The 11,402-nt window shown below is 52.7% G+C and overlaps 1 protein-coding gene across 4 annotated transcripts in view; it reads left to right on the top strand.

Annotated features, from left to right (window-relative positions):
• Positions 1 to 182: 182 nt before the first annotated feature.
• LOC113224059 (PI-PLC X domain-containing protein 1) overlaps positions 183 to 11,402 on the top strand; it is a 19,706-nt gene continuing 8,486 nt past the window's right edge. For 3 of the 4 annotated variants that reach the window (XR_003309021.2, XM_026453345.2, XM_026453344.1), the window contains exons 1-6: positions 183 to 244; positions 2,763 to 2,910; positions 5,847 to 5,983; positions 7,944 to 8,072; positions 8,612 to 8,767; positions 9,966 to 10,149. Coding sequence is in view for 3 of the 4 variants with exons in the window: in XM_026453345.2 (XP_026309130.1) it covers positions 218 to 244; positions 2,763 to 2,910; positions 5,847 to 5,983; positions 7,944 to 8,072; positions 8,612 to 8,767; positions 9,966 to 10,149 (781 nt within the window). In the remaining variant the exon portion in view is untranslated. Of the gene's footprint in view, positions 245 to 1,898; positions 2,177 to 2,762; positions 2,911 to 5,846; positions 5,984 to 7,943; positions 8,073 to 8,611; positions 8,768 to 9,965; positions 10,150 to 11,402 lie in introns of those variants that run through there. The other variant, XM_026453346.2, reaches the window with a different exon arrangement.

Genomic DNA, 11,402 nt, shown 5'->3' on the forward strand with positions numbered 1-11,402 from the left:
TATCTCTCTATCTCTTTATCATCTCTATCTCTCTATATCTATATCTATCTGTCTATATCTATCTATCTCTGTATATCTGTCTATCTGTCTATATTTTTGAGACAGAGTTTCACTCTTCTTGCCCAGGCTGCAGTGCAGGGGTGCATTCTCAGCTCACTGCAACCTCCATCTCCCGGGTTCAAGTGATTCTCCTGCCTCAGCCTCCTGAGTAGCTGGGATGACAGGCGTCCGCCACCAGACCCAGGTAACTTTTGTATTTTTACTAGACATGGAGTTTCATCCCATTGGTCAGGCTGGTCTCGAACTCCCGACCTCAGGTGATCCTTCCGCCTCGGCCTCCCAAAGTTCTGGGATGACAGGCATGAGCCACCGCGCCCTGCCTTCCTGGTGATATTTTATAGGAGATCCATTCGTAGTAAGAAGATGCTTTTCCTTCTGAATGGCAGCATGAGCATGAATAATCAGGAAAGTGTCCTAGGAATCCGCATACATGTTAGCTACATTTCCCTGGCGTAATTTAAGTGCTTTTATAAGAGCTGTCAGCTAATTGAGCTCTTGTGTGTCCGGAGAGTGACTTGGCTTATCTTGCTTTACTGGCTGTTTGCTGGCTAAGAGCTGTCCCTAGAGGGCAGTCGTCCTGGCACATTGTGTGCAGTGGAAACAGTTATTTCCTAGGCTTAACTTGGAGGCTTTTCATGACAGTAGAGCTGTCATGACAGTGGTTTGGAAACATATGTAAATAGGTCCTCCTAACTACAACTAAGATTGAGAAAAAGATTGGATTAGAGTTTTTCCTGAGATGCCCCTTATAGGAAGTGAGGAGGCCTGGACGAGGGAGGAGAAAGGAGAGAGGACGGCTCTACTGTTTAGAAGGTGGTCTGCTTTCCTTTCTTCCATTTCTGGAATCGCCCGCGGCCGTGTGCTGTGATGGCATTTTGAGCCACTGGAGCAGGGGATTTGTATCCACTGATCTCCAACTCTGGGAGCAGTTCTGTCTCCACTGCTTTTCGCCACAGGCTGGACGGGAGCGAGGGGACTCTGTCTTGCTGCCCGGCCATTCCTTTTTAAAATGTCCAGGCCTGCCACACTTTTAGCAACTACCGGATGCACCTGGGGAGATCCTGGAGTTTGCAAGCCTGCCAAGCTGCTACTAGAGGCTTTGTCTTCTCCTGAGGTTTCTCTTTTTGGGCCTCCTCCTGGTGCCTATTATTATTATTGTTATTTTTTTTTTTTTGAGATGGAGTCTTGCTCTGTCAGTAGGCTGGAGGGCAGTGGCATGATCTCGGCTCACTGCCACCTCCATGTCCCGGGTTTAAGCGATTCTCCTGCCTCTGCCTCCTGAATAGCTGGGATGACAGGCGTGTGCCACCACGCCTGGCTAATTTTTGTATTTTTACTAGAGATGGGGTTTCACCATGTCGGTGAGGCTGGTCTCAAACTCGTAACCTCGTGATCCGCCCTCCTCGGCCTCCCAAAGTGCTACCCGACCACGAAGAGGATTTCTGTTCCCACTAGGGGGCGCTGTTGCCTTAGAAATACCATGCACCGGCCGGGCGCGGTGGCTCACCTCTGTCATCCCAGCACTTTGGGAGGCCCAGGAGGGCGAATCACCTGAGGTGGGGAGTTTAAGACCAGCCTGACCAACATGGAGAAACCCCGTCTCTACTAAAAATACAAAAATTAGCCAGGCGCGGTGGCAGGTGCCTGTCATCCCAGCTGCTTGAGAGTCTGAGGCAGGAGAATCGCTTGAACCCAGGAGGCGGACGTTGCAGTGAGCTGAGATCACACCACTGCACTCCAGCCTGGGCAAAAAGAGCGAAACTCCGTCTCAAAAAAAAAAAAACAACAAAAAAAAGGAAATACCATGCATCTGCTAGAGAATTAGTATCAAGTAACTTTATTTAGGGGAAAAGGAGGGAACCCTATTCCTGGAAGACTGAGCTGTATCCCTGGGAGAACTCTATTCCTGGAAGACTGCAACAGCGTTTTCCTGAGCTGTATCCCTGGTCGACAGTATTTCCTGATGTGGCCTAACAGGATTACTTCCCTAGGCTGTAAAAATTCCCGTGCATTCGACAGAGAGTGAGAGACCGCGGATAGAGAAGGAAGGAAAGAAGGAAAGCTTTGCGGTAGGATAGCTGGAAGACAACCCTGAGATTAAAGGACAGATCTGAGGGTGAGATTCGTCCCATCCTCACCGCTCTGATGAATGAATTCCCGGCCAATGCACCAAAATGCTACGGCTCCGCTGACTGGAGGGACACCGGGGTCCTTGTTCTCGCGCCAGTTTAGATAAAACGGCATGAACACACGTGGAGTGGTTTTAAGGAGCGGAGAGTTTATTAGGCCACAAGGAAGGAAGGGAGAAGGCCAGGCGCAGTGGCTCACGCCTGTCATCCCAGCACTTTGGGAGGCCGAGGCAGGTGGATCACGAGGTGCCTCAGCCTCCCAAGTAGCTGGGATGACAGGTGCCCGCCACTACGCCTGGATAATTTTTGTATTTTTAGTAGAGAGGGGGTTTCACCATGTTGACCAGGATGGTCTTGAACTCCTGAGCTCGTGATCCGCCTGCCTCGGCCTCCCAGAGTGCTGGGATGACAGGCGTGAGCCACCGCGCCCGGCCCCTCTCTCCCCTTTCTCAGGAAGTCTGATCTCCACCACACACTCTCCACCACCTCAGCCCCTCCCAGGGAAAGCCATGACCCCTGTGTCAGCAGCACAAGTTTAACCATAAAAAACCTCTTTTTCCTATTCTCCTTCAGGTTGGCCAGGGTTCACCTCCGATGGGTGGGCAGGTGAGCACTTCCAGCAGCTTCTCCAACCTGCGCTGCAGAAATGCCAACGAGGACTGGATGTCGACACTGTGTCCCCGGCTGTGGGATGTGCCCCTCCACCACCTCTCCATCCCAGGTGAGGGCGGGGTGGGGTGGGGCGGGGGCTGTTGCCTCTGCGTTCCCCAGTGGAGATGCTGACTGTAGGAGCAATCCTGGATGTAGGGAAATCCCACAGATCACACCGACGTGGACACACACATATGTACATAGGCATGGATATGTGCAAACATGGACACACACAGGCATGCACACATGTACACACGTATGCAAGGCATATATGCACACACGTGCACATATGCACACATACATATGCACACATACACATTTTCACACATGCACACATACACACACGTGCATACTGTGTTGGTCTGTTCTCACCCTGCGAATAAAGACATGTCTGAGACTGGGTAATTTATAAAAGAAAGAGGTTTAATGGACTCACCGTTTCACCTGGCTGGGGAGGGCTCACAGTCATGGCAGAAGGTAGATGAGGAGCAAAGTCACATGTTACATGGTGGCAGACAAGAGAGCGTGTGCCGGGGAGATCCCCTTTCTGAAACCATCATATCTCAGGAGACTTACTGTCACCAGAACAGCATGAGAAAAACCCTCCTCAAGATTCAGTGACGTCCCACCAGATCCCTCCCATGACACCTAGGAATTGTGGGAGCTACAATTGAAGGTGAGATTTGGGTGTGGACACCACCAAACCATATCACATACACAGATGCACATGGACACATAGGCACACATGCATGCACACACACACATGCGTGCAGAGACATACATGCATGCACACATGCACATACACACGCACATGGAAACATACACATGCATGTACACACAAATACACATGCACTCAGGCACGTACACTTACATTCATGCATATGCATGCGCACATGCACACATACATGCATGCACACATACACATGCACACACATGCATGCACATACACATGCATGCACACATGTACATGCCCACACACATGCACTCAGGCACGTACACTTACATTCATGCACACACATGCATGCACACGCGTACACATGCATGCACACACACATGCATGAACACATGCACATACCCACACACATACACATGGAAACATACACATGCCGGCACACACAAATACACGTATACGCACATGCACTCAGGCACGTACACTTACATTCATGCACACGCATGCACACATACATGCACACACACCCACACATGCACGTGGAAACACACAGATGCATGCACACACACATAAATGCACACATGCATACACCTATAAACACATACATGCACACATGCATATGCCCACACACATGCACATGGAAACACAGAGATGCATGCACACACATACACACATGCCCACACCAATAAACACATACATGCACACACACGCATGCACACATGCACATACCCACACATGCACATGGAAGCACACATACACATGGAGGCCCATGCAGGCACATGTATACATGCACATAAGCACACACATATGCACACATGTATACATGGACAGAGGCTCACACATACTCATGCACACATGTATACATGGATGTAGGGTCACATAAACACATATGGATGCAGATGTGCAGATGTGTCCACACATACTTATGCACATCTATGAATGCACACATGCACAGATGCACCTACACTTGTACAGACGTGTATATCCATATGTAACTGCACATATGCACACACAGGTATCCATACACATAATTCATATACATCCATAAACATGTACATACGTGGACATAGACACATATGCATGCACGTATGTATAGACGCTTGCCCCTGTGCACACGCACAGGTACATGTGCATGTACATGTATATACCTACACGTGGACACATGTAGATACAGGCACATACACATGCACGATGTATACGCATTTATACTTATGCATACACATATATACACATGCACACATGCACATATGCACAGATGTGTGTACACCTGTAGATACGTGTATATATGTGTATATGAGTATATATACATGTATATCTGTGTATATGTATATACAGCTATGTGTATATATGTGTATATATACGTGTATGTGTATATGCACGTATATATGTGTGTATATGCGTGTATGTGTGTATGTATGTATATACGTGTATATGTGTATGTATACATGTATATGTGTATATGCGTATATATGTGTGTATGTGTATATGTATGTATACTTGTATGTGCGTATACATATGTGTATGCATACGTGTATATGTGTGTATGTGCATATATACATGTATGTGTGTATATGCGTGTATATGTGTATATATACATGTATATGTGTATATACATATATACATATATTTTCAGAGTTCTATATATAGATATATATCTGTATATACACATATTTATGTTATTGATATTTAAATGTTATATTCATAAATATTTTTGCATATACTTAAATATATGTATCTTAAGAAACAACAGCTACATGTCATAGGCAGAAAATGGAAACGTCAGCCATCAGTCAGACTCCACAAAGGTCTGTGTTTCTTGCGGCTCCCATGACAAGTGACCACACATTAGGAGGTGGCAAACAACAGAAATTTACTTTCTCCCAGTTCTAGCTACAGAAATCTGAAATCAGGATATGGACAGGACCACACTTCCTCCTGAGGCTCTAGGGGAGGCTCCTTCCTCCCTCTCTCAGCTCCTGGGGGCTCCAGGCATCCCCTGGGCTTGTGGCTGCATCACTCCAGTCTCTGCCTCTGTCGCCACGTGGCCTCCTCCTCTGTGTCTGCGTCTCCTCCTCTGTCTCTTAGATGGACACCTGTCACTGGATTTGGGGCCTGCCCTACTCCGGGATGATCTCATTTCAACCTCATGATATCTGCAGAGACCCGGTTTCCACACAGGTCCCGTTCCCAGGTTCCAGGGGACATGAGTTTTGGGGGACGACATCCACCCCTCCTGCCATGCCTGGGCCTGTGCTGTAGGCGGGTGGCCGAGCGACTCACAGCAGGTGGCAGGGACGGGCCCGATGGTGACATGTCCACGTGTACTTTGCTCTCAGGGAGCCACGACACCATGACCTACTGCCTGAACAAGAAGTCCCCCATTTCGCACGAGGAGTCCAGGCTGCTGCAGCTGCTGAACAAGGCCTTCCCCTGCATCACACGCCCCATAGTGCTGAAATGGTCCATCACCCAGGTATGGTCCGCGCCCCATGGTGCTGACATGGTCTGTCACCCAGGTAGGGTCCGTGTCCCCTGGTGCTGACGTGGCCCGTCACCCAGGTAGGGTCTGTGCCCTGCGGTGCTGACGTGGTCCGTCACCCAGGTGGGTTTGCGCCCCGTGGTGCTGACATGGCCCATCACCCAGGTAGGGTCTGAGTGGTGCCCTGTGGGCTCAGGAGGCAGATGGTGACTGTGGCTTTCCAGCAAAATGCAGCCCCTATCCCAGCCAGGGAGACAGGATGAAAACCAAAACCTGTTGCCCACCTGGAGCCCCCTTTCCAAAGGCAGAAGAGTTCCCCTGAACACTGTTTTTATTTGCTTATTTTATTTTTTAGTTTTTGAGACAGAGTCTCACTCTGTAACCAGGCTGCAGTGCAGTGGCGCGATCTCGGCTCACTGCAAGCTCCACCTCCTGGGTTCAAGCAATTCTCCTGCCTCAGCCTCCTGCGTAGCTGGGACTACAGGCTTCCGCCACCACGCCCGGCTAATGTTTTGTATTTTTAGTAGAGACAGGGTTTCACCGTGTTAGCCAGGATGGTCTCAATCTCCTGACCTCGTGATCCGCCCGTCCCGGCCTCCCAAAGTGCTGGGATGACAGGCGTGAGCCACCGCGCCCGGCCCAGTGTTTTTATTAAATGATGTAAAGCTAATGCCATGAGCATAGCAGGTGGCCGCCTAGAGCCGCAGATGGAGAGGGTCTTGCCCTATTCTATCCCAGCAGAGACAACCCCTTTCATCTGTGCACTCAAGACAAACAAGGACTCATTTCTTGTGTCTTTAGGATGGGAGGTGGCTCTGCAGTTTGCAGTCAGGTGACTGCTCATTCCTGGGAAACAGGGAGACAGGACACTTTCTCCCTAATAATCACATTCATTCATTCCTTTAGAGACAGAGTCTCGCTCTCTCACCCAGGCTGGAGTGCAGTGGTGCGATCTCAGCTCACGGCAGCCTTGACCTCCTGGGATCAATGGATCCTCCTTCCTCAGCCTCCCGGGCAGCTGGGATTACAGGTGTACACCACCACACCAGGCTGATTTTTAAAAACTTTTAGTAGAGACCGGGCATGGTGGCTCAGGCCTGTCATCCCAGCACTTTGGGAGGCCGAGGCGGGCGGATCACGAGGTCAGGAGATGGAGACCATCCTGGCTAACACGCTGAAACCCCGTCTCTACTAAAAATACAAACATTAGCCGGGCGTGGTGGCGGGTGCCTGTAGTCCCAGCTACTCGGGAGGCTGAGGCAGGAGAATCAATTGAACCCGGGAGGCGGAGCTTGCAGTGAGTTGAGATCATGCCGCTGCACTCCAGCCTGGGCGACAGAGCGAGACTCCATCTCAAAAAAAATGAAAAAACAATTTTGCATTTCCTAGTGCTGCTGTGTGTGGAGGGAGGGGAAGTGCTGGTTCCTTTTCCTGCATTTCTCTCTGTCCTCGGTTTTTCCTGGAACAGTTTCCCACCCACCTCACCCCCCAAGCCCCTTGCTGTCTCCATCCCAGCCACCCCCGCCCCGCGCTGTCTCGGCACCTCCTGGTGTCCCCCACGCTAGTGATGCTTCCTAGAGACTGTCCTGGGCACTGAGGACCGACCGTAGCAGATTCTGCCCCAACTGCAGCCCCTTCCGGTGACAGCCAGAAAGAGGGTGACTGGGGATCTGCAGGGACGTGAGTGAGACCCGTGTCAGGGCGGGGGCAGGTGCATTTCCCCAGGACAGAGTCTCACAGGCTCTGTTGAAAGAGGCCAGGTCCCCGGAGATCAGCTTTTCCAAATGCAGGTCCCCGTGGCTGCAGAGCTCCCAGCACCAACAAACAGCTGTTGTTTCAACATCCACGTCCCCCTGGACAGCAGGACGTGTGGGTGGACAACCTCGCAGCCCGTTCCTGAGCCCCCAGACGCGGCGCTCAGCCAGGCCGACACGACGGCAGCCTCTATCCACAGGCACTGGACGTCACGGAGCAGCTGGACGCCGGGGTGCGGTACCTGGACCTGCGGATCGCTCACATGCTGGAAGGCTCGGAGAAGAACCTGCACTTCGTCCACATGGTGTACACAACGGCCCTGGTGGAGGTGCGGCCGGGCTGAGGGGGACGCAACGGGGAGAGCCGGAGGTGGCCAAGCTCCCGTGGGGACGAAACGGCCACATGCAGATCTGGGCAGGAGATGCTTGGCCTTTAATGGGATGGGGACGTCACCTGCAGACCCAGACAGGAGACGCTGACCCCTGGGAATCTGTGACGGGGATTTCTCTGTTGCTTTTTTTTTTTTTTTTTGAGATGGAGTCTTGCTCTGTTGCCCAGGCTGGAGTGCAGTGGCCACGATCTCGGCTCACTGCAACCTCCGCCTCCCGGGTTCAAGCGATTCTCCTGCCTCAGCCTCCCGAGGAGCTGGGATGACAGGCATGTGCCACTGTGCCCGGCTAATTTTTGTATTTTTAGTAGAGACAGGGTTTCACTATGTTGGCCAGGCTGGTCTCGAACTCCTGACCTCAGGTGATCCGCCCGTCTCCGCCTCCCAAAGTACCGTGATGACACGTGTCAGCCACCGCGCCCGGCATTCCCTGTGTTGTTGGAGTCATGCAGGACTCAGCCTTGCCCCGCCCTCCCCAGGACACGCTCACGGAAATCTCGGAGTGGCTAGAGCGGCACCCACGTGAGGTGGTCATCCTGGCCTGCAGGAACTTCGAGGGGCTGACCGAGGACCTGCACGAGTACCTGGTCGCCTGCATAAAGAATATTTTCGGGGACATGCTGTGTCCTCGTGGGGTAAGGAGGGGGAAGGCCGTCCCCACGTCTCTCTTGGGGCAGGGGGATCGTGACCCTCAGACTCCGTCTGCCGCGCCCCGGGTGTGGGTGCCGCGATGATCCCTGTAGCAGGCGAAGCCGTTGAACAGGGCTCCCTGCTCTCCCGCAGTGCGGGGGGGACCCTGGTGAGAACTTCCCGTGACGGGTTTAGAAATGTGTGCAGCGCCAGCCAGGCACGGTGGCTCACGCCTGTCATCCCAGCACTTTGGGAGGCCGAGACGGGTGGATCACAAGGTCAGGAGATCGAAACCAGCCTGGCCAATACGGTGAAACCCCGTCTCTACTAAAAATACAAAAATTAGCTGGGCGTGGTGGCGGGTGCCTGCTACTCAGGAGGCTGAGGCGGGAGAATAGCTTGAACCCGGGGGGCGGAGGTTGTGGTGAGCCGAGATCGCGCCATTGCACTCCAGCCTGGGTGACAGAGGGAGACTGTCTCGAAAAAAAATATATATATATATATGTATATGTGCGTGTGTGTGTGTATATATATACACACAGACATACACACACACACACACACACAGCATCTTGCTGGCTCCATGGAGCCCCCACCCCCGGTCAGGGTCCTTGTTGTTTCCCCAGGGCTGCCGGCACACGGGAGCCCAGGTAGCAGCCTCAGAACGGCAGAGACACATGCCTGCCCCGCTGTGCACCTGGGGCCCCCTGTGTGCACGTCTGTTCCTGGCTACAAATGTTCCTTTTTAAACATTTTTAAAATAAAAAATTTTTTTGATACTGAGTCTCGCTCTGTCTCCCAGGCTGGAGCGTTGTGGTGCGATGTCAGCTCACTGCAGCCTCCACCTCTCGGGTTCAAGCGATTCTCCTGCCTCAGCCTCCTGAGTCGTTGGGATGACAGGTGCCCACCACCACGCCTCGCTAGTTTTTGTATTTTTAGTAGAGACGGAGTTCCACCATATCAGCCAGGCTGGTCTCAAACTCCTGACTTCAGCTGATCCACCCGCCTCGGCCTCCCAAAGTGCTGGGATTACAGGCGTGAGCCGCCTCTCCCGGCCAGAATTTCATTTTCGGTTTATACTCACATGTTGGGCTGTCCTCCCTCTCCGGTGTCCCCACTTCCCGGCCTTCCTCTCTCCTGGGTGCCCCCCGTGTCCCTGGCTCTCCTCTCTCCCCTGCGCCCCTTAACTCTGGTGCCTTGCAGGAGTTGCCGACGCTGCGGCAGCTGTGGTCCCGGGGCCAGCAGGTCATCGTCTCCTATGAGGACGAGAGCTCCCTGGGCCGGCACTGCGAGCTGTGGCCAGGAATCCCCTACTGGTGGGGAAACACGGTGAAGACCGAGGCCCTCCTCCGATACCTGGAGACCATGAAGAGCTGTGGCCGCCCAGGTACCAGGGCGCGCCTGGTGGGGGTGGATTCCACACGGCCTCCTGGACGCCCTGCTGGAGGCCGGCTCCACGTAGACTTGCCTTCACTTTGTTTTTTATTTTTTATTTTTTATTTTATTTTTTTTGAGACGGAGTCTCGCTCTGTCGCGCAGGCTGGAGTGCAGTGGCCGGATCTCAGCTCACGCTGGAGATCTCACGCCTCCCGGGTTTACGCCATTCTCCTGCCTCAGCCTCCCGTGTAGCTGGGACTACAGGTGCCCACCACCACACCCGGCTAGTTTTTTGTATTTTTAGTAGAGACGGGGTTTCACCACGTTCGCCAGGATGGTCTCGATCTCCTGACCTCGTGATCCGCCCATCTCGGCCTCCCAAAGTGCTGGGATTATAGGCTTGAGCCACCGCGCCCGGCCATTCACTTTGACGTGAAAACCATTTAAAAGGAATCCAGGAGCTGGGCGTGGTTAAGCCTGCACCTGTAATCCCCGCACTTTGGGAGGCCGAGGCGGGCACTGTTTCGTGTGTGGCGTGAAGAGATCACCGAACAGGCTTGGTGTTGATTTCACCTGGGTGGAGGCGGCTGAGTCCGAAAAAGGAGTCAGCGAAGGGTGCTGGGATTACCACTCGTTCTCAGAGGTTTTGGGACAGGCAGTAGATCTCACAAAGGACTTTCTCAAAGGTGGAGAGAATTACGAAGAACATTCTTAGGGGTGGGGGAGATTATAAAGAACACAGATCAGTTAGGGTGGGGCAGGAACAAATCACAGTGGTGGAATGTCATCCGTTAAGGCGATTTTCACTTCTATTGTGGATCTTCAGTTGTTTCAGGCCATCGGGATGGATACGTGCAGGTCACAGGGGATACGATGGCTAAGCTTGGGCTCAGAGGCCTGACAGGCAGATCAGCTGAGGTCGGGAGTTCGAGACCAGCCTGACCAATGTGATAAAACCCCATGTCTACTTAAAAAGCACCCAGGGCCGGCCGGGCGTGGTGGCTCAAGCCTGTCATCCCAGCACTTTGGGAGGCTGAGGCGGGCGGATCACAAGATCAGGAGATCGAGACCATCCTGGCTAACACAGTGAAACCCCGTCTCTACTAAAAATACAAAAAATTAGCCGGGCGAGGTGGCGGGCACCTGTAGTCCCAGCTACTCGGGAGGCTGAGGCAGGAGAATGGTGTGAACCCGGAAGGCGGAGCTTGCAGTGAGCCGAGATCACACCACTGCACTCCAGCCTGGGCGACAGAGCGAGACTCC

This window comes from Piliocolobus tephrosceles, unplaced genomic scaffold, assembly GCF_002776525.5.
Source record: "Piliocolobus tephrosceles isolate RC106 unplaced genomic scaffold, ASM277652v3 unscaffolded_43463, whole genome shotgun sequence".
In the NCBI taxonomy this organism is placed as follows: Eukaryota; Metazoa; Chordata; class Mammalia; order Primates; family Cercopithecidae; genus Piliocolobus; species Piliocolobus tephrosceles.